At 42.5% G+C, this 23,643-nt stretch overlaps 2 protein-coding genes and 1 long non-coding RNA gene across 6 annotated transcripts in view; 1 reads left to right on the plus strand and 2 right to left on the minus strand.

The window, feature by feature from the left end:
* Nucleotides 1-16,024, minus strand: part of BRAP (BRCA1 associated protein) — a 31,601-nt gene extending 15,577 nt beyond the window's left edge. Inside the window, exons 1-6 of the mRNA XM_069557910.1 lie at nt 15,165-16,024; nt 13,216-13,377; nt 12,022-12,220; nt 10,598-10,787; nt 5,368-5,481; nt 3,309-3,457 (exon numbers count right to left, since the gene is read on the minus strand). Of these exons, the coding sequence (XP_069414011.1) occupies nt 3,309-3,457; nt 5,368-5,481; nt 10,598-10,787; nt 12,022-12,220; nt 13,216-13,377; nt 15,165-15,246 (896 nt within the window). The 5' untranslated portion in view covers nt 15,247-16,024. The remainder of the gene's footprint in view (nt 1-3,308; nt 3,458-5,367; nt 5,482-10,597; nt 10,788-12,021; nt 12,221-13,215; nt 13,378-15,164) is intronic.
* Nucleotides 15,467-23,643, plus strand: part of LOC138422660 (acyl-CoA dehydrogenase family member 10-like) — a 38,222-nt gene continuing 30,045 nt past the window's right edge. The window contains 2 exon segments of the mRNA XM_069557909.1: nt 15,467-15,604; nt 20,129-20,328. Of these exon segments, the coding sequence (XP_069414010.1) occupies nt 20,142-20,328 (187 nt within the window). The 5' untranslated portion in view covers nt 15,467-15,604; nt 20,129-20,141.
* Nucleotides 18,809-23,643, minus strand: part of LOC138422662 (uncharacterized) — a 48,156-nt gene continuing 43,321 nt past the window's right edge. For all 4 annotated transcript variants that reach the window (XR_011249966.1, XR_011249962.1, XR_011249963.1 and 1 more), the window contains one exon: nt 18,809-19,064. This is a non-coding gene — a long non-coding RNA (uncharacterized lncRNA). The remainder of the gene's footprint in view (nt 19,065-23,643) is intronic.

Here is a 23,643-nt window from a genome sequence, read left to right on the forward strand (position 1 = left end):
TCTCACCACTATTATTCAACATAGTTTTGGAAGTCCTAGCCACAGCAATCAGAGAGGAAAAAGAAATAAAAGGAATCCAGACTGGAAAAGAAGAAATATATACAATTTTGACTGTCAATTATACTTCAATAAAACCAAAAAACATTTTTGAAAAAAATCTATTAATATTAACCCTTAACTCAAGACAAAGTAATACTAAGTGCTAGCCATGAATATTTGTGTTTGATGGGCAAACATGATAGAAAGAGGGTTACAGCTGAGGCTAAGTGAACTAGCACCACCAATGCTCAAGATATAACTAGAATCAATCTGTTACTCAACTGAATAAATAAAATCAAGGAAAGGAAATATGCAGGAAGAACACTAAGTTCTTGTCACAGATAAGGACTATGTTTGTCAAGAGAATACTAAAGGATTTAGCCTGTTTCTTTTTTTAGGATCAAAAGAGAAGACAGGAGAAATTTGAAAAAATAACAAAAGTTGCAGGTAGGATCTCACAAGCAGTCTTGTCAAAGGTAGGAACTAGCTCTGTGTCATCCCTTCGGTCCATGTGGTGGCTGTTAGTAGTTGTGGGATAAGAAATCAACAATTGGGGCTTCCCTGGTGGCTCAGTAGTAAAAGAACCCACCTGCCACTGCAGGAGACACAGGTCCGATCCCTGATCGAGGAAGATCCCACATGCCTTGGAGCAACTAATCCCACGCACCACAACTACTGAGCCTCTGCTCCAGAGCTCAGGAGCCGCAAGTATTGAGTCCACACGCTGAAACTACTGAAGCCCACGTGCCCTAGAGCCCATGCCTTACTAAAGAAAAGTCCACGTGGCAGTGGAGACCCAGCACAGTCAAAAATCAATATAATTTAAAACAACAACAACAACAACAAATTCTGAAATCTAACTTTAAATGCTGTGCCAGAATGATCTTTTGAAATGTATGATCCTGAGAATCAAAAAGGAGAAAAGAGGGTAAATTACAAAAATTAACTTATTTGTACCATACAATTAGCACTCCATGATATATCATCCCATCTGTCTATTAAAAAATAACAGTTCATTAATTCTCCCTGCTTTCCCTTCAAAAATAAGTATGAGTTGTTACCTTATTTTCCTGAGGAGATATTTGGGGGAAACCCTCTCAGAATGTCATTCCCTGACAAGAAAGTACCCTTCAAGGCCTGGTACCAATACTGTCTTCTGTAAGCAGCCCTTCTGGACCAACCCAGCTCGATCTCTCATCTCTACCTTGAATTGTACACATACATGTGTGATTCTCCCTTAGGAGACTGAATGTCCTTAAAGAGGATCTGTGTTTTGATTCTCTGCCTCTCAGCACTGTGCATATCAGTTCAGTTCAGTTCAGTCACTCAGTCGTGTCCGACTCTTTGTGACCCCATGAATCGCAGCACGCCACACCTCCCTGTCCATCACCAACTCCCAGAGTTCACTCAGACTCACATCCATCGAGTCAGTGATGCCATCCAGCCATCTATAGAGAGGCTTAAAGCCCACTTGCTAAAGGCACTGTATGGTTTGGAAGGCGGTTGCCCAGTGGGTTGAATTCTGGTCCCAGTTCTGGCATTCTTTGTCCTGACACTCTAAGCATGCCGATCATCACCTCTGGGCCTTGGTCTCCTCCTCTATAAATAATGAGGAGGTTGGACAAGATGGTCCCTGAGGAAATGTGAAAATGCTATGGTTTTATAAAAATTAATGTGGGACTTTCTGATGGCACAGTGGATAAGACTCTGCTTGCCAATGAAGGGGACACAGGTTCAATCCCTAGTCCAGGTGGATCCCACAAGCCACAGAACAACTAAGCCTGGGTGCCACAACTACTGAAACCTACACGCCTAGAGCCTGTGCTCTCCAAGAGAAGCCACCGCAATGAGAAGCCCCCGCAATGAGAAGCCCGCATGCAGCAACAAAGACCCACTGCAACCAAAAAAAAAGTTAACGTCTACTCAGAGTAAAATTGGAGTGGTGGGAAACAAAGAAGTATCCAGAACTTAAACGGGGTAGCAGAAGGACACAAGATACAGACTAACACTTTATGGAATGCACACATCTCAGAGTGGCTTTATTCCAGGCAAATTTAAACCTGGACAATTCTCTGAAGAACTCCTAAATGATACCACAGAATTGACCAAGGACTCTACAGAACCAGGGCAAAATTATTTTCTGGTTAAATAAACCACAGGAAAGCCAGGGTCTACATATTTGCTCAGAGATATTTACTGAGCTCCTCCTACACACTATGTCTCCCCCTAAGTATGGAGGGCACAGCAGAGAACAGCCAGACAAGGTCCCTGCTCTGGAAAGCTGGCCACATGGGGGCAAAGAACTGAGACTCCTGTGGACTTTCACCCCTCCTCACTCCTGGGCTTTGGAACGTGACCTTTTGCTTCCTGGGTATACCCCTCCCTCACACCATCTTCTCTTGGGTTCCACTGGTCACCTGGCTAACTCCTATTCCTCTTCCCTGAGAGCTGCCTCTCGGACAAGCCTGGTGGGGTCAGGGCCCTATTCTCTAGTCACGGTGCTGCAACGTTGTTCCTTTGTAACCTCGTTTATCTGTGTGATTATTTGATTCTGCATCTTCTTCTCTACTGGGAAACCCTTGTGGCCAGCGTCCAATCTACCTTTCTAGCTAAGACTCACAATGCAGTCTGCAAAGGGAGCAGCAACTTTTGACCAGGGGAAGTAAAAGTACAGGTTACACCTCAGTTCTTTGCACAGTGCTCCCTTTCAGACAAACAGGGTCTGTGCTGCATTAGGAAACAGGACACCATAGGTGTGTGTGTGCCTCATACTTAGTGACTGTTGTTACTACTGGCCACCAAGCCATCGATAATGATAAATCCAAAACGTCAGATGGGTGTAGCCCGGCACTCTGATAAGAAAGCCAAAGTCAAGGGTAGACATAAAGTACAAGTAATAAACAAGATTTTAGACCCAGATGCCCTTTAAGTAGAGGAGCCTAAAAGCTAAGCTTTACTCCCCCACCCCCTACTCCTTTCATTCTCTGGCTCTTGGAAGGAGAGAACGATTCATGCTGTTTTGGGACATTCCACAAAGATATTAGTCAGCATATTAAAAAGGAATTGGTCTACAGATGCTGACCCCATGTGAACTGAGGAAAAGCAAAGAAGAAATACAGAAGGCCCTTCCATGTGACCTCACCACTGTGGTACCCAAGTTTATAAAATCAAATACTTGGAGTGGTTCTTTCTGGGGGGTGGCTGTTCTTAATTCTGGGAAAGAGTAATAACGAGCTCTGACAGGGAGGGGGATGAGCCCCTGCACTCACGTTGTGTCGTCCCAGCGCTGCAGACACTGGCTGTGGAAGCTGTGGTTACATAAGGTGGTGAGGATGCCGTTCACGGACTCGTCCATGCGCTCCAGACACACCGTGCACTTGGGCAGCTCTGTCAGGTCCATCACAGGGAGGCTGGCGCCCTACAGGGAAACACCCTGAGTGAGCCTCACTCGTCATCCACAGGTTCTAATTTTTCTTTTTTAAGGCAATAGTTTTCCTGATACTCTTTGACTCCTGGTAGGATGTTCTCAATATGATTGCTTTGTGAAAACAACCTAATTTGGTGAGGTTTTCATCCATGCAACAAATATTAATTGGTCGCTTCCTAGAGTCCCAGGACTGTGCTAAGCACTACGAATACCAAGGGGAACAAAGCAGATGAAGATCCCTGCCCTCACAGTGCTGACATTGGAGGAAGGGAGACTGCTGCCAGAATCTCATGTTACCAGACTCCTTGCTCTAACTCTAAATGGCCATGACCATAACAGAACACAAAGGAAGAAAAGCAGCAGTGTATCTGAATGATTTTCCATAGAGTAAATTAAAACTCAACACTTTCCACTATGTGACAATAGTATCAACAACAGTGATTTTTATTTATTTAGTACATACTTATTAAGTCCCTGCTTTGTGAGCTAGACAATGTTCTAGGTGTGGGACTACGGTGAGCAAAGACAGATTCAGTTAAGTTGCAAAACACAAAATCTGTCCCTTTCCTCACAGAGCTTAGCGTCTAGTAGAGAGAGATACAAAATTCAAATTTTTCATTTATTATTATTTTTAAAAATATTTATTTATTTGGCCACAGCAGGTTTTAGCTGTGGCATGTGGGATCTAGCTCCCTGACCAGGGATCAAACTCAGGGCTCCTGCACTGGAAGTACACAATCTTAGCCACTGGACCACCAGGGCAGTCCCCCCAAACTTGAAACTTTTAAAAACTGTTAATTACCAATGCTTATAAAATGGTTGTAATTACCAATGGCTGTGAAAGAACAGAGTATGAAGGGCATAAGGATCTAGGTGGTCAAAAAAAACACCTCTAACACAGCAATGTCTGACCCAAGCCCTGCCAACTAGGGGACTATTGAGGCATATAAATAAAAACACACCGAGAAAAGTCACATTCATCTACGATCCCTGAAGAGCAGATATTTGAAAATCTCAAGAAGCCATGTTCATTTAGAGAAAGGAATTCCTAAAACTGAGGCCTTGCAGAATACCTGGCAAAAGAGTAGACTGACTTTTTTTTTTGGCCCATGCCACTTAGCCTGTGGGATCTTAGCTTCCCAACCAAGGACTGAACGCCCAGGTCCCCTGCATTGGGAGCAGGGTCTTAACCACTGGACCACCAGAGAAAGTCCCCTTTGCCGATTTTTATTTTACCTAATCTAATGACAGAACAATCTAATTGAATTTATTCCTATCAAGTGGAATTCAAGCTGAAAAGACCTTTAGGGCTACTTTAAAAGAGGAAATATTAAAAGTATAACAGAGCTGGGTCTACTACTTTATTCAAATGAGCACATGTTACAGGAATGCTTCCCGCGGAGGGTGGGAGATCAGAGCAATTACTGATACAAATTGCTATCAAAAGGGAATTAAGTATTAGGATAAGGATTAAGGGTTAATATTTAAAACAAAAATATTCATTTTGGGGCTCTAGGCACAGTTTCATCCATCTGGAATAGATACATACTCAACTTTACTAACACAAATAATATTCTTTATTAAAAAAATATTATGGACAATTTTTAAAAGTTGAGATAAAATTCACATATATAAAACTTTCCATTTTAAAGTGATTTTTAGTATATTCACAAAGTTGTACAATCATCACACCACTAATTCTAGACCATTTCTGTCATCCCCAAAAGAAACCATGTACTTGCTGTCACTTCGCACTTCTCTCCCCGCCTAGTCTCTGGCAACTAACTTATTTTCAGTCTCTATGGACTGGCCAATTCTGGACATTTCCACAGGTATCTTAACTTTCAATTTTATACCATTCTGATACATTTATTTCAAATATAGGAATTATTTGCACTTACATCCTCAGATTTCAATACTTCTGCCCTTTCCACATAGACCAGCTGGCAAACATCATCTTCTATTGAGTTGAACTGGCGGCCATTGCATGCCATGTAAAAACTATCTGCATCAGCCTAGGTAAACCAGGGGGGAAAGGGAAACAATTAAGAGAGCAATCGTGGTAATGTGCTTTCTATTCAAGATGGCGTCAATTATTCTCTTCATCAGATTTTAAAAGTTATACTTAGGAGAGAGAACAACTGCCAAAAGTAACATCTGTGGTAGGAGGTTCACAGGCTAAGTGAACCCTGCAGGTCAATATCCTACTCTACAATTTTTTCTGATTTATGTGGTAGTTTTATTTGAATAATCAGAAGCTACTGAAGTGCAATAAACTGATGGCTACTACAATTTTAATACATAGTCAACCAACAATGGTCAATGTTTCCCTTGATAATCATTTTTTTCCCCTTTTGCCTCTAGTCAGCACTTTCACAGCAGCTGAGGTCAGTTCTATTTGGAACCAAATCATAACTGATGACTGTAAATGGGTGAGTTTTTTTTTTCCCTTTCTGGCTGCACCTTGGGGCTTGCAGGATCTTAGTTTCCCAACCAGGGATTGAACCTGGGCCCACCAGCAGTGAAAGTGCTGAGTCTTAACCAATGAACTGCTAGGGAATTAATTCCCTATGGAGAAGTTTTTTAAAACAAATGTCAGCATCTAAGAGGTGAGAAAAAATAAGAGGACCAGTGGAACCAGTAGGGAGTGAGAAGCCAATTCCTTTTTTTCAATAAGCCAAGTAATAACAGTAATTAGCACATGACAGTTATACCAGGATCCTGTCAGGAGGTTTTAACAACCTAGTGTATAATACCAAAAGCAAAACTCCTGGCCATGGTCAAGAGGTCCAAGATGAACTACCTTTAAAATTCTAACAGTCTTGTTCCCTTGGAGTGGAAGACAGATAAAACCAGGGGAAATCAGTCCCTTGCAGAAAGCACATGTGCATTTGTGGATAAGAACACAAATAAATCAAATCTTCCAGTCTAGCCTCAGTAGGAAGTAACAAAGAGACAATTCCAGCTTTTAAAGCTCAGCAATTTTTAGAGGCAGCTGAGAGGCTGTGGCTTGTGTGGATTTCACTCCCACACAGGCATTAGGCCCAGGCATTAGAGAAGTGCTCTGGCCCTGCCAGTACAGGCAAGCTGCCTGAAGAGAGGAAGTGTGTTCTGCAAAAGGAAATGCCGCACCGTCAACCTTGAGGTCGAGATTTGAGTTGTATCAAGCAAAAACAGTCCTGCCTGTCTACCCTCATGGGATCTTGAATCTTACAGCCACTGTAAGCTTTTCAGTAGTTTTTCACTGCACTCAGTTCAGTTCAGATGCTCAGTTGTGTCCGACTCTGCAACCCCATGAAATGCAGCACGCCAGGCCTCCCTGTCTATCACCAACTCCAAGAGTCCACCCAAACCCATGTCCATTGAGTCTGCACTTGGATGATGTAATTCAAATGTGGATTCTTGTACTACCTATGCTATCTTAATATGACCAAGCGAGCTAAGCCACTAAGGAAGGATGACCAGTTCTGAACATAGATTCTGCAGGGACTTTTTGGTGGAGAAGGGAAGGCTTTTCCTTTGGGAAATAACCTGTACATTGGGTGAAGGGTATTTGAAATTCAAAATGTTAAAGTCAGTTCTTGGATAATAAATGTCTTTAACACTAAGAAGCAGCAGCCCCAAATGGCTTCTCCCATTTTTCAAGAGCAGTGGCTTTGTCTTGAAATGCTTTTGGATGAATAACCAGCACAGTGAGCCGCTGGACTCACGCACCAAGGGCCAGTGGGCCATGGCTGGCTCTTCAGGGCTGCCGTCACCACCAGAACTGCTGCATATGTGGCTGCTGAGAACAGCAGACCCGGCCAAAGACCTCCAGCTCTGGAGATGCTCCCTAAGCGCCCAAGCCTCCTCAGGGTAAGGGACAAGGTGTGTGATGCTGGGAATGTGACAAAATCTACTCAATCCCAGATAAATCCTTTCTTTCTTGGGGGAGTTACCTGGACCAAAGGTGTATACTTTTTGAACACACTGCTCTCTTCTTTAAAATCTTGGTATTGGAAATGTAGCTCCACTGGCTGGGATATTTACTGAGCACCCAAAGCATGCCAGGTACTGTATATGCAAAGGACAAGAGCAGGGAACAAAATCCATGTGGTTCCTGCTTCAACCCAGCACTGAGATGCACTGAACAAAAGCCTGAAGCTAACTGCAAAAACACAGAAGAAACAACTCATTTACAATCCCTGTACTGTATAGAGCCCCAAATTGAATGAAACCCAGCTTCTGTTTTTTTCTAGTCCTTTGATTTGATTGTTCTCTTCTCAGGATTAACTTAGAAAAAGAAAAATCTATTATAATCAATGTTTCTTTACTGTTATGGTGATCAACTAGTGCTAAGAACATATTTTTTACTTCTCAAAAGAAAGTAGGCTGGCCTAAGCCTACAAGTGATAATGAGCCACCATACTCCATTGAGAGGTTATCTGTCATTTTCTGTTCCAAAGAACTACAAAACTGAACCCCCTTCTGCCTCCCTGTACTTTGAATTATAAATTAATTCATCAAAGGGCACAGTACAACTTTGTAGGGATATCTGATACCTCCAGCATAAAGAAAGATGAGGCCAACAGAGATTCAAAAAATGATAAAAGACATAATATAGGCCTGTTAGTTCTTAATAAAAATTCTCTGGTGAGAAACAGAAAGGAATAAGAATATAGTTACCTGCCCAGGCCATGCAGTCAGGCTGCCTGTGTTTGAATCATAACTCTTTGACACTAGCTGTGTACCCTTGGGCAACTGATTCACTCATGTGTGTTTCCTCAATTATAAAATATGAAAATAATGACACCTAGCTCATGACATATCTGAGAGGACTCAAGGAGCTAATGCATGCAAAGCTAATAACCTGGCATCTGGTAAGTGATCCAGAGTTGGTGCCTACTGAGTCTACTCTCATTGGGGCCCAATATTAATTTAACATCTTTGAGACCTATACTAGAGTAGTTTTAGGCCTTAGAAAATCCCTGACAGAATGAGCCTTATACCTTAAGATCTAGCATTAAAAATACAACTCACGATACCAAGGTCAAGGGTTCTATCTTCAGAGAGCACTAAGAAAGCTGTATTACAGTCCTAGAAAACATCTGTCAACTTAAGTAACTTACATGTGGCCAAAAGGCAGAGGTGGAGAAACAAGTATTGGATTGGCCAAAAAGTTCATTTGGATTTTTCCATAAAATCTCACCAAGAAAATTCATTAAGAGTAGCACAAAATTTCCACAGCATCATCTGCAGACTGCAAAGGGTGGCATGTGCTACAGAGATGTTTATGGGGTTTTTAGACAAGTTAGTGTTGGGTTAATACACTTCAGACTAAATAAAAAGCCTAATATATTCTCAAACATTTTTTTCCCAATCCCTTTCTATGACGTTATCTGTGTTACTTGCTTACCACCCTTGCCCATTCAGTAGAAGCTATAAGTGAAATACTGTCATGACACTATTCTTTGCGAACAGTATCTTCCCTTGCCCACATCCTGCTCCTGCTGGACAAGGACTACACCCTAGGGATTAAAAGTGAGGGCTTAATTCCCAGCTTAGTCACTTATTTCTAGCTGTATAACCGTGGCCAAATCACTAACCTCTCTCTGCAGCTGGTTTCCTCATTTGTAAAACAGGGTAACAACAGTACCTGTCTACCTCATAGGGTTATAGTAAGGCTTACATCAGCTAGTGCCCATTAAGCACTTAGCAGAGTGAATGGTACAGAATAAGCAGTCAATAAAGGTTGTGTGTTATCACTATCCTCATTATTACATTTAAAAGATTTAATATACCACTTGCCCACTATTCGCAAAGTGTCTCAGTGACCTTAGACGGTGTTCTGACAGTCAGTGAAAGCAGCTGTTAGGTGCTTTTCAGTTCTCAGTGTCAACTTGTGAAGTCTAAGCTCACAGGGCCATTGAAATACTTCTTAAATGTCTCCCTCAAAGGTGCGGTGCTTTGTGAAGGTTAAAGATAATTGTGTATTCTCTTGGACTTGGAAATCCATACCAAGTTTTTGTTTTGTTTTTTTCTTCTGGTGGCCCAGTGAACAGGTACAAATACAATTCAACTCTTATTTCTCTTAATTCTCTACCTACAACCAATGAATGGCCACTACTGCTGTCAATTCTAGCTTTTCATCATGAGGAGGGGACAAATGGGCATTGTGTCATGAGCTTCTATTATCCACAGATCTTGGTGATTGGTCAGAGGCAATGACAAATGACCTTACAGGCACATTCATTTCTTTGCCAATCTGCAAGCTGGAACTGTTTATCTGGGGCAAACTCAGAAAGGCTATTTATCAGTGAGGTGTGAAAGAACTAACTTTGACAAAGCTGCATTTCACAACCTAATGAAATTTCAAAATGTAACAGGTATTAAAAAATACAAACAAATTAAAGAAAACCTATGGACAAAGTAGTCCTCTATTAACCTGCATAATACCTAAAGCTTACCTCATTTTTATATTCACATAAAAACACATAGACTCCTAAGAATGAAAATACAAGACCAAGAGAATATCTAACATCTTTAGAACTGAAGCACATGCAAAGTTACGCTTAATGCAAAAAGGGAAAGGGACTGGATGGCCAAACCTTCTTAAAGATTGTTACAACGCACTGTATACTTTCAAAAGCTGAAAATATCACCCTTCTTTCAGAGTTTGTCTCTCTATTGCAGTGATTTCCAGTTAGAACTCAAAAGCCTCTTTAATAATTCAAGGAATATCACAAAACCCCTCATCATCAAAAAAATTTTATTTGATTTTCTAGAATATGCCCAAGAATATCTACTAAAAAGAGAATGATAGAAGCAGGGGCACAGTTTTATAATGGTAAATAACAATACAGGGTTAAGAGAGGTTGGGAATTACTGTTCTACTAGAATACTTACTACTGGATAAACAAACACACACAACCCTAGATTTCACATTCAATTTGATTTGTAAAAAATAACAGCTATGAATTAGAATTGTGTGCTTGCTGATGAATTCAGCAATATTTCTAGAATTATGTTAATACTCTAGAAGATATCAAGACTTCTAAATGCAAGACTTAGTAAATTAAACATGGCTAGTATCAAACACTTTCAAAAACACAGTTTTTGTGGCAAACAGATTTTTAGTATCTTAACTTTTACCTGTGCACTAAACTTTATCAGCACCATATATTGATTTGGAGTAGAGTCTCTGATGATTTTCATTTGTTCAATTACTTCATTAAATGGGGCGACAAACTTCATAAGGTCATGACTGGTCATTGTAGCAGGGACTGTGAGAATACACAGCATGGCACTACGCCTCACATCTTCTTTTAAGGAGGTCATCTTACTAATAAGACAATAATTAGACTGTCTTGAATAGATGAGGTATGGTTAGTTCAAGCAACACTAATCAGACAACTTTTATGTCCAAGGAAAAACAAAATGTAATACTTTATAAATCAATTTAAACAGTTTCTTACTGGAAAATACACACCTGGGTAAATGGAGAACCCCTTAAACACATCTGCAGTGGAGTTTAAGGTAACCTTTGAAATGTTCTACATGATACCCACCACTGATATTTTTTAATCTTCAGTTAAAGGCTTTTAATGGTTATAAACCTCCATCAGGCAAATTTGCAGTGTTTTGCTCTCATTCGTTTTTTTAATAATCACCATCCTTAGATAACAATAGAAGAACAACTCTAACTATGGGCTTCTCTTGAAGGTTTTTCAAGAGAAAAGACCTCTAAATATAGGAAGAATAATTCTGAACCATGAAGATGTGACTCTGAAGATTACACGAAGTGTTGTTGGATTGGAATAGCTAAAAGAAGGGAAAGAAAAACCGCGCACAATACACTTTGCTTTTTCCTTCAAAATTTAAACTTTTTATTTTGTATTGGGGTATAGCCAGTTAAGAATGTTGTGGTAGTTTCAGGTGAGCAATTTGCTTTTGAAACGCTGCAAACTCACTTCAACAGTTGCAACCCAAAATGGCTACCTGAGTATTCTGTTTCCCAGTGGGGACTGAGCAAACGATTTAGGACAAGGACAGTCTTTAAAGAAATCAGCAACTAATTATCCAAGGAGCTGGTGGCCCAGCTATGTTATTATATAGTAAAATCTTCCTTTCCTTTGACCTCCAGAAAGCCTTGTTTGGACCACAAAAAGGAGTTCAAAGATATGATGAAATGGCAACCCATTAAGTGACTTCTTAGCAGCTTGTTTAGTAAAGACTTGGTGGGAATAAGAGACTACAGCTATATTATAGATCACTTAGAACTTTTCTTTTCTTTTTTATCTTCCTTCCTTTCAATTTTCCAATCACCTGCATGCCTACCTTCTCAGGGAATATTTTCCTGGGTATTCGCTCAAGTGAATCTACATGATTCATTCATAAGGCTCTTTACCCAATTTATGAGATTGCTTAAGAAAATATCTAAGAATTTAACACACAATATATGAAAGTACTAACCCTTCGAACAAAGCTTAAAATAATCCTTCTCTTCAGGGCAAGAACATTTTCTCCACCCTATGGCAAATAACAGACAAACTCAAAAGAGAAAAGGATTTTCTTACTTTGTCTTATATAGATGCATAATACCATGAACTATTTCAACTGAGGGGTTTCCACTGAAGAAGGAAATCTGATCTGGAAGCTGCTTGGATGGAGAATCAAGAGCAGCATTTACACCTTCTTTACTTGGATCTTTACTTCTCTGTGCAGTGGGGGATGCTTCTGAAGATTTCCTTTCTTCCACTGTAGCTTCTGGCTCATCTTTCACAAACCAAAAAGTTAATAGATTATAAACTGATATGAAATATGTGGAAGGATTCCAATTAGATGAGAATTTTAAGTCAGAAGAATAAACTTTGAAAGAGAAATTGCATTAAGAATTGCATTCACAGAACAGCAGAGTTTTGGGGACATCACAACTTGAAAGTACTCTTTGCCCCCCCCCCTCCCTGCCCCCATGTCATTAACACCCTCAGAAACTGAAGGACGTTGACTTTACATTGAGAAGTACCATAATAAGGCAGGTGTCTTCCATCATGCACTCCTGAAAGTGTAAGTTGCTCAGTTGTGTCTGACTCTTTGCAACCCTATGGACTATACAGTCCACAGAATTCTCCCGGCCAGAATACTGGAGTGGGTAGCCTCTCCCTTCTCCAGGGGATCTTCCCAACCCGCGAATCGAACCAGGGTCTCCTGCATTGCAGGCAGATTCTTTACCAACTCAGCCACAAGGGAAACCCAAGAATCCTGGAGTAGGTAGCTTATCCCTTCTCCAGTGGATCTTCCCAACGTGGGAATCGAACCAGGGTCTCCTGCATTGAAGATGGATTCTTTACCAACTGAGCTATGCACTCCTAAGTGGGACAAATATTCAGGGCTATTTGAAAGTTTGAAAACCAACCTACCAGTTCTCCACACTGGAGATGCAATACACATCCACCCCCCTGGATGGAGCGAGCTGGCAGAGCAGGGGGAGTCACAACGTGCTTATCTGGATTCAACGTGAACTGCCACAGACTTACGTGCTAAGTAGCTCTCCTCACTGAGGACAGTTGTCAACCTAGCTTGTTATGAGTAATTTAGAAGAAATATTTAGAGAAACTGAAATCCACCCTGACAGCTTCATGTAAGGAACATAGGCAGTAAAAGCTAAAGTATGCTAGAGATCTTTATCACAGGCTCACTGAACACCACTCCAACATAAGCAACCATGGATTTACCTTACAGAAGATAGCCTAGCGTTTTGGAAAGCATACCTGGGTTGGCCTTCATGGTCTCAATGATCACATCTGTCATTTCTCGACGACCAAGATGCTGATGTATGATTGCTGCTTTCTCCCCTGGTGACTTCCCTTCTAAACAGGCTACAGCTGAAGCTAGTGTCTTCTTTTGGATCTCCTCATCAGACATTTCCCCAACTAAAGAATACATGAATAATTAATATCTGATAATAAAACAAGCCTCTTTCCACTCTCAATGTATCCATCCACAGGTTTCCTTTTTCTCTCTGCTGCCTTCCCTCAAGACTATAAGATACCTTTTGCAAGGTCCTTCTCACTCATCTCTGGGGCTCCTGCAGTACAGTCAGTTAATGCCCAGGGCAATAAACTCAGAAATGCAGGATGGTCCTAAAGGAAATCATGCATTTTAAAGCAAATGAAGGAGATAAGAGCTTTGATAGTGATCCTACTCAGATGAACCAACACTTTAGTAACACTTGTACAATGAAATTGTGTTGGACCCCAAATGAGGGCATCAAGTCCACTAATCAACAAAACTTTGAGGTTAGTCTTCTTAAACAACCTGGGTTAGCCTAATGCCACCTTGTCCTGAAAAACTGTGATCATTTTCTTAAATCACTAAAACACACAAAAATGAAAAATGAATTCGGAGACTTGACAGAAATATCCTTAATATAAGCTTTATGTGAAGAGAGATCAAGCCTGTTTTGCCCATCACTGTATCCTCAGTACTTACATCACAGTGCCTAGCACACACTGGAAGCTCTTTAAAGATTTGCTGAATAAATTAATGACTCAATGACTGAACCATGTAAAAATGTATACGTTGCTTATGTCAACTAATTCAACTTTCAGAACTCAGTAGCCTATTTAATTATATTCAGTCTTTAGTTTGCAGCTCAAAAATTCACACACTCAGGGAAGTTTCCCACAAGACCATCCCTACCAGCCCCAGGCCTCTTCCCCAAACTAAACACATGCTCTCATGGTAGCTTTCCAAATTCCTTTCCAGCTTTCTACCTTCCCTTACTGTACATTTGTCACAGCTGTATTCTACTTTTATCCTGTAACTATTTAACTAATCTATCTCTATGAACTGAAGTAAATTGCTGGTGCCCTTAAAGCAGGGACCATTTCTCTTTCCGCACAAAACTAAAGCCCAACAGAGAGTGAGCACTCATGAAGTATTCCTTGAATGAATGATGCGTTGCTGGCGGTTCAAGGAACAGAACCATACCTGCATTTCCCAGGAGGAGGCTGTGTGACGGAATGAAGAGCTCAGACTCTCAAGTCCAGCTCTTTGAGGTAGAATTCCAGTTTTGCCACGGAGAGATAATCCTGGGTAAGGCACTTAATCCCAGGGCTTCAGTTCCAGTTTGTAAAAGCCTCATACACCCATAAAACTAATTGGGTTGTATGAAGTTATAGGAGTGTGCACACGAGGTGTTTAGTACAGTGCTCGGATATAGAAGTGTACACATTTTCAGTTACAACTGTAACACTGCTACAGGGCGCCCAAATGTATGGTTTTTCAAAAAGGAAGAATTTAATTAAACCAGAAGCCGTCAGCGTGCTGGGGATTCCCTGTCTGCCTTCACAAAGCCTGCTGCTGCTGCTGCTGCTAAGTCGCTTCAGTTGTGTCCGACTCTGTGCGACCCCAGAGACGGCAGCCTAGAGAAAATCAATTCGCACAACTAGGCTCTCACCCAGGTTGGTGAGAGAGCGACGCGCCAAATATAAACAAAGTCCCGGTGGGAAGGCACCAGGAAGGAGGGACCGGGAAAGACTTCCCACAGGTGACACCTGGGAAGAGACCTCCCAAGGATAGTGGGGGCATGAGGGATCCCAACCACTTCTCGGCTTCCTCCTGAAGCGGAGGCCCTTGCCCGGACCCAGACTCTGAGGGGACGCGCCCCGGGGCCCAGGCGCGGGCCACGGGAGAGGCGGCGAGGCCGCGGACTCACCGGCAGCGCTGAAGCCGAAGCCGGCGGGGACCGGCGAGTGTTCTGCGAGCTCCAGGCGGATGACAACTAGTGACACACTCATAGGGCAGCCGCTGGCCGGCGAAGGCCCCGGCGGGCTCAGGCGAGGGTGGGAGGCGAGCCTACAGGTAGAGAGGCCCGGGGCGGGCAGCGCCGCCACCGCCTCAGCAGCAGCAGCAGCACCTCCGCGAGCAACCCTTTGAGCCACAACAAGCTCCACTTCCGCCTCCCGGCCGCCGTCGTTGTCCCGTGAGGTTACGCATGCGCGTGCCAGCGCGCTCTTTGATTGGGTGTGGCGGTAGCCACGTGACTGGAGTGTTTTCGCTGAGGTGAGCCTACACCCTGCGTACGGAATCTGGAAGAAATCGTGGAGGAGGCACGTCACGGGAATCTCGGGAGCCGGGCTTTCATTAGGCGGATCGGTGGGTTTGCGCCCAGACCTGAGTTAGCCTACCTGAGAGACCTCGTTCTCAGCCCAGCTCATCTGACGGCGAGGGGTCTCTGACTCCGCGAGGTCTCCCAATTGTCCGAGCCACCCGCACCCTTCAGAGAGCTCTAGCCTCTTTTTGTCCTGTTTGATCTCTCGCTCCAGCTGTAGGCAGGGTTGCTTTGTGTCAGCCACGCTTTACAGATCGGTGCCCTGAGGCATAGAGATGAATCGGCTTCTTTCTCTGAGGGCCAATAGGGAGTAGGGACTGTTGGGGTGGTGGGGATACATTGGTAAATAAGATGAACACCCAATTCCTGTTCTTATGGATTTGACCTTGTCCCTAGTTGTGTGACCTTGAGCGAGGTTTTTCATAAAATTGTGTGATATCCTTATACAGCTATGAGGATGAAGCAAGTAGAGGCTGTGACTCTGTTTACATTAATTTTTCTGAGAGTCCGCATTCTTTTCAATACCCCAGACGTGAGATTGAGGACAGGAGGAGAAGGGGGCGACAGAGGATGAGAGGGTTAGATGCATCACCGACCTAGCGGACATGAGTTTGAGCAAACTCAGATAGTGAAGGAAAGGGAAACCTGGTATCCTGCAGTCCATGGCGTCGCAAGGAGTCCTAAAGGACTTAGCCGCTGAACAAGACTTGCCTTTGGCACGTGAACATGGAGAGCCACAATCAATACATATATAGCATGTATGTGACAAGATGCTACATAGATATATGTTATGACATGTAAGTGTGTCAGAGCACACACTGTCCTGGACATACGTAGGTGTGTGGACTACAAATCCATATCATGGCCACCTGACGTTTATACCTTATGACTGCACACTATGAGTTAGTTTCAGTGTACCCTTTATATCATGATTTCTCAACCTCTGCACTGTTAACATGATTGGATTCACTAAGCCTTTGGGTTGTGTGTATATTCTGCACTTAATGGAATAGTTAGCACCATCCCTGGCCTGACCTACTAGGTACCAGTAGCACCTCCAACTGGTGGCCACCAAAATGTCTCCAGACATTCCCAGATGTCCCCTTGGGGCCAAAATTCCTCACAGTGGCAGTTGCTGATTTTTGTGGAACTGTATCTGCCATATGCATCCCACTATATATATATAATATATGATATCTCATGTGAACTTTATAGTATATTACAGTAGCAGATAACATTTAATGTTGTGCCAGGTACTAACTTGAGTGCTTTATTAATACATACTTTGTCTCTGTGTAGTAATAAGAACAACTTCATGAGACAGGTACTATAATTTTTCCCATTTTATGGAGGAGGAGCCTGAGGCTCAGAGAGTCACTTGCTCAGGATCTCACACATAAGTAAGCGGCAGAGCTAGACTTTGAATCCAGGGAATCTGATTCCAGAGCCAACACTCAATCTCTACTAAACCATCTCTCTAATATGCAGGAACTGGCCTTCTCTGGTGACTCAGATGGTAAAGAATCTGCCTGCAATGCAGGAAGCATGGGTTCAATCCCTGGGTTGGGAAGATTCCTTGGAGAAAAGAATGGCAACCCACTCCAGTATTCTTGCCTGGAGAATCCCATGGACTTAGGAGCCTGGTCCATGGGGTTGCAAAGAGTCAGACACAACTGAGCAACTAACACTTTCACTTTTTCACACTGTGTGCATGTTTATGAAAGTATAATTTAGGTAGCACATCTACATTACACATACTGATCTCATTCTGAGAGACAGAGAGAGAGAAGATGAATATTGTTTATGGTGGAGAAGGAAGATGCCAGTTCCAGAGAACTAGAATTATTCACTAGAGATGGGCAAAATGGGCTTCTTACAGTACTCTGTAGCTGCCAAATAGTATGCCTGCCACCTGTGTTCCCCTGTTTTCTGATTCATCCAGTTTATTCATCCTTCCAACTCATATTTCTTTTCTGATTTTTGGCCTTGCCACACACCTTGCAGGATCTCTGTTCCTTGACCAGGGACTGAACCAAGGCCACAGCAGTGAAAGCCGGAAATCCTATTAGGCACCCAGGAAGTGAAAGGAAGTGTTACTGGTTTAGTCTTGTCTGACTCTTTGCAACCCTATGGATTATAGCCCACCAGGCTCAACTGACCATGGAATTCTCCAGGCAAGAATACTGGAGTGGGTAGCCATTCCTTTCTCTAAGGGACCTCCCCAACCCAGGGATCGAACCCAGGTCTCCTGCATTGCAGGCATATTCTTTACTGTCTGAGCCACTAGGGAAGCCAAAGGAACTCCTCCAACTCGTGTTTTTACTGAGCACCTGCTACATGTCTAGATATTGTGCCAGGTCCTAGGGGATGGATAGACATGAAAATGAAATAAGGCCTTTCCTTAACAAGTTTACATGTAGAGGAGTAGATAGAGTCAAAAAGAACTATGATGGGGTAAGTCATCTACTGAAGGTATGGATAAGAAGTAGTGAAAGTGGAAAAAAATATTAGTATCAGAGTCTTCCAGGAAAAAGAAAGACTAGCCTCTCTAGAGGAGATAAAGCTGATGCTGTGATGTAAAAATGAGTGGAAATTTACTAGCAAATAAAGCAGACTTCCCTGTAGCTCAAATGGTGAATCTGCCTGCGATGCAGGAGACCAGGGTTCGATCCCTGGGTTGGGAAGTTCCTCTGGAGAAGAGAATGGCAACCCAAATATTCTTGCCTGGAGAATTCCATGGACAGAGGAGCCTGACAGGCTACAGTCCATGGGGTCACAAAGAGTCGGACACAACTGAGCAATTAACACACACAAACCAGGCAGAGGCGTTCCAGTCAGTGGGCAGTTACCACGGAGTTATCAGGATGCATGGTATGAGAAATCACAACCTTTTCCTGCTCTGAAGAGAGCATTGGGAAGTGAGAACAGACCATCATCTCTAGTTGGAAGGAAGCAGCAGCTAGTTGTGGGAGCCCACTCATCCATTAGCTGGAGTATGAGGAGGACAGTGTCTTCAACGAGAATAAAAGTCACCCCTTCAGTATGAAAGTCAGCCCTTTTCATCTCTGTTAAGCCCTCATACAGAACCTGTTAACACTTTTGGAGCCTATAAATAAATTTCTCCTTCCGTCATTGACTTGGCCTTGGCACAGGAACGTAAGTAAAACCCGAAATGCAAATCAATTTACCTTTTTCATTTCAGCATTCATGCCCCAATCCAGCAAATTTCCAATTACATAAGAAACACGTTATATCATCTTGAACATTTACTTCCTAAGAATTCTTTCTTTAGATTCTTACATACTTTATTTAGTCCTTATGGTGGCACTGAGGTGACTCCCATGAACATGCAGGCTGTCTTACCAACCTGTTTTGCTCTAACTGGCTTCTTAGTTTTTTAACCATAGATATCACATGAGAAACTTCAAGATTTTCAAGTGGAACTGACTGAAAGTAGAATTTTGTTGTTGTTGTTGTTCTTTTTCCCAGGTTTTTATTTCAGACCTAAAAAAATGGAAAGAATAGTACAATGATCTCTCATATACCTTTCAACACACGCTCTTCACTGAGACTAATGAACATTTTGCCACATTTATGTCTATTCATGTGAAAATGTTTGTGTATCTATATATACATGTACCTGTTGTAGGTATGTTTTTGTTTCCCTGGAACTTGTTGAAAGTAAGTTTAGAAAAGAGGCAGTGAAGATCAGGAGATCATCGCCCTGCTCTGTAGGAGGGATGATAGTGTGGTGGCATCATGAGTGCCAAGAGGAGGTGAGTACAGGGCACCCTGAGAGAGTACAGGAGAGACTGCTCATCTGCCTCTTCTGATAGCCAGAAGAGGTTTCATGAAGGAAGTGACAGGCAAACTACAACCTGAGGGACAATGGGCAGTTATCCAGGTAATGGATGGAAGGGAGCATTCAGGCCAGGGAAACAGCATATGCTAAGGCCTGGCCACAGGAGGAGGGCATCATGTGTTCAGTGAAGCTGCTGTGGACGTGAGTGTTGAGATCACCCAGGCTAAGGTGAAGTACAAAGGAGAGCTGCTGCCCAGAGGGGAGAAGAAGTTCTCAGAGGGCCTTTCCAGGCAGCTTAAGGAGTTGAGAGTTTATTGTGAGGACGATGGGGAGTCACTGGAGATTTTAAATGGGGGTAGGACATGATCAAATTTGCAATTTTGAATGAAGAGGCAAGGGGACCACTTAGGAGGCTGCTGCAAAGGTCTGTGGGTGAGATCACACAGTGAGTGGAGAGAGGCAGATTGAAAGCTTCAAGAGGAAAGACTGGTTGCACCAAGCACCAGAATGGAGGTGTGTGGCTGGGGGACTGGGGTGAGTCCAATTTTCTAGCTTGGGTGGCTGGGGAAATGGTGGAGCCCTTTGCTGGGCTAAGGACCTTAGGAAAGGAGTTGTCATGGAGGGCAGAGACACTGAGTTCAGCGCTGGTTGTGTCTGAAATGCTGGTTGGAAGTCAGAGTAGACGTGCAGGTGGCACCCTGAGTGCCAGGACGGAGGTCGACTTGGAGGCAGTGAAGGCTAATCATGTCCTGTTTCTGCTTCACAGCCTTGGCCCCAACATGTGCCTAAGGCAGCTTCTGCAGTCCTCCCAGCTCCAGCGGGCTTGGAGGGCGGCCTTCCTGAAACACATCCAGGGCAGGCACCCGGGAGCCTGGAGATGGACACATTCTGGAGGCGGCCCCTACAGAGCAGTGATTTTTGACATGGGCGGAGTTCTGCTTCCTTCTCCAGGGAGAGTGGCTGCAGGTGAGCTCTTCATTCTCCTTCACCTTGGGAGACCGGAGTGTATGGGGGTGGGGGAAAGGAGGGTGGTGAGGGGAGATGACAGCGTGTCTCAATGGGTACTATTCTTGCTCTTGAATCAAATTCCAGGCAACAGTTAGTGCTGCTGAGGATCTTGGGCAAGTGATTTCACTTTTCTGAGTCAGTTTCCTCATTATTAGATTAATGCTAATGATAGTACATACCTCTTTGGAGTTTGGGGAGCATTATGTGAGATCATTCATGGAAAGCACTTGATTAGCAGAATGAGTGCTTGGCTCATCTGAAATTCTCAATAAATGACGAACTGTCATTGTTATTGTTATGGGTAGAATTTAATTACCTTTCCCTGAGAACTGCTTCTGAATGCTGTAATCTCCCCTCCCTGCTTTGATTGCAGTCTTTCCTCTTCCACCAACTTCCCTCTACATCTGCTTTTGTTACTATAAAATCAAACCTATAGGTTCTGATCATTTCTTTATCTGTCCTTTCTAACAGAACAGTGACTGAAGAAGGCAGAAGTTGATTTATTTTGTATATGAAAGCTAGGAATGTGGTCTGGGCTAGTATGTTGCTATGTGATATCAGAGCTGTGGGCTCTTTCTATAGTGTCATTCTGCTATGGGTATTGTTCATTTCCAGTCTTACCTTATGGTCTCTGCTGGCTGCTTCATGTCTTGCTGTCACATTATCATTACAGCCAGCAGGAATGGAGGAGGACCTTTCTTTTTGACCTGTACTGCTGGCTGATTGGGCAGTTCTCCATGCTAAGTCAACTTAAGTTCAGTTTTTTTGTGACCTTGGTCAAAAAATTACCTGGGTATACAAACTTCTGAGGTGAGCCTTTTTTGTTTCCTTTTCATTGCTTCAGCTCTGAGCTGAGCCCTCAGCTTTTCTTTTCCTCCACTCATATTCCTCTTGCATTTACCCCGGGCCTGTTTCACACTCCCTGAGTCATCGTACTCCCCTACCCCAATCCTTTCTGCTTGGAAACATAAAGATCACTGGGCAGGAGTTTTCTTAAGCTTCTCCAGAATACCTTGAGAAGCTACTTGCTTCTCTCCACTCCCATGGCCTCTGCCCAAGTTTAAATCCCCAACTTGTTCTACCTTTGAAATCATATCAGCCACCTGCGTCCTCTCAGTAACTCTGGTCCTTTGGCTTTTTTGCACCACCCTCCACACAGCCCCCAGAATTAGTTTTCTAAAATACGCATCTGGGACTTCCCTCACTGTCCAGTGGTTAGCACTCCATTCTTTCACTGCAGGGGTGAGAGTTTGATCCCTGGTCGGGGAACCAAGATCCCACGTGATGCCAAAAAAACCGTCACACATACACACATCTTACCCCTTCACTCTCCTGCTTCAAATCCTTGAGTGCCTGCACTCTGTCTCTTAGATTAAGTTGGGAAGCTTTTGTCTGGCATTAGGGGCCTCTTACAATTAGCCCACATACCCTTGTGCCACACAACTTCCCACATGTGCCCACATTTCAACCACTTGATGTTCTTTAAACACATCTGCACCCCTGCACCTTTGCAAGTTCTGTTCCACCTGCTGGCAGCTACCCTTCCCTGCCTCCTCTGTGTGCTCAAATCCTACCTATACTTTAATGACAAGTTAAATCGTATGGTGTTCAGCATGGTGCCTGTAAATCAGATGATGGTTGTTATTATTGACTTCTCTTCTGTCAAGACTCCTCTGACCTCCTTCCCTGGATAGCAGCTTTCCAGTTCAGCTTAACACCAACGGGTGTTTTAGCTGGCTATGGGATGTGTTCCTATCTCCTCTGTGGGGCAGTTAGAATTGGGAACCATGGGTCTGGGATGTGTTAACTTCACTTTTCCAGTGTCAGCTCAGAGCTGGTTCAGGTGTTTTCAGTAAAGGTTTGTTGGATAGATAAAGAAGGAAATAATAATACCTTCTACTTTCTTCTTGTTTTTCTTGATTGGAACTCCTAATGTTATTTATTCATTAAAAAGACCTATGGGACTTTCCTGGTGGTCACATCCCAGATAAAACAAAATGACCCATATCAAGGGTCACTGGAGCAGCAAGTACTAGAATTCAGATCACCTCTAACGGCACACATTTTTTACATTTAAGCCAGAGGTCAGTCAGCTACAGCCTGTGGACCAAATCTGGCCTGTTGTATGGTTTTATATAGTTCATCAGCCAAGAATGGTTTTTATGTTTTGAAATAATTAAAAACGTCAAAACTAGAATATTATTCTGTGGCATGTGGAAATTATACAAAATTCTAATTTCAGTATCCATAAAAATGAAGTTGTATTGGAACACAGCCATGTTCATTCATTTACATAGTGTCCATCTGTGACCCTTCTCAGAAAGTGTGCAAGGCCCTGATTTCAGCTATTAGTTTACTATAAAATCAGTGTACACAAAAAATTAAGAGTACAGCCCAAACATTTTAGCATAGCATTCAGGGAGTGTCATATGATCAGACTGCTTAATTTTTGTCAGTGTGATGGATAAAAGCCTATCTCTGTGTGTTTTTCTCCCTCTGTATGTTATTTTAATATTCAGGTTGAATGCTTTTTTTGTATATTAATTGGTAAGTTTTCCCTTTCTGTGAATTGTTCATTTTTATTATTGATTTGCAATAATAAACTTTTGTCATATCACATGAATATATTTCTCTATTCTGGGGCTTCTCTTATTTTATGATAATGTTTTTGCTGTACAAGAGTTTTCATTTTTGATATCAAGAAAATCATCTGTTTTTTTCTATGTCTTGAGTTTTATGAGTCTTGGCTAAGGAAATCTATTCAAATGAAGATGTTCTGTATTGTTTTGGAGTTTTTTCTGATTTGGGTATTTAATCTATTGGGAATTTTTGTGGTGGTATGAAAAAGATATTTAATTAAAATTTTTCCTTATAGAAACTCATTATGACAGTCTCATTTATTGAATAGTCAGTTCTAAAAGTATACAAACTATGAAGATAAATTTCCTGCTTGCTCCTCCACTACTTTTCAGTCAGTTCCAGACTTCATTCGTTATCACTGTGAAAAGTTTATTGTTTATATTTCAAAAAATTTCATCTATGTATTTGAGAATGGGTGTGTGTGTGTGTGTGTGTGTGTGTGTGTGTGGAAAACGTGCATACCAAAACTGAATCATACTGTACAAACTGTTCGGTAAATTTTTTTTGTTTTTTCTCAGTATAATGTCTTTGCAATTTTTCCACATCAGTAGGCATAGGTCTAGTTCAGGGATTAGCAAATTCTTTCTGTCAAGGACTAGATAGACTTTCAGGCCCATAATGGCTCTATCACAA

This window comes from Ovis canadensis, chromosome 17 (assembly GCF_042477335.2).
Source record: "Ovis canadensis isolate MfBH-ARS-UI-01 breed Bighorn chromosome 17, ARS-UI_OviCan_v2, whole genome shotgun sequence".
NCBI lineage: Eukaryota > Metazoa > Chordata > Mammalia > Artiodactyla > Bovidae > Ovis > Ovis canadensis.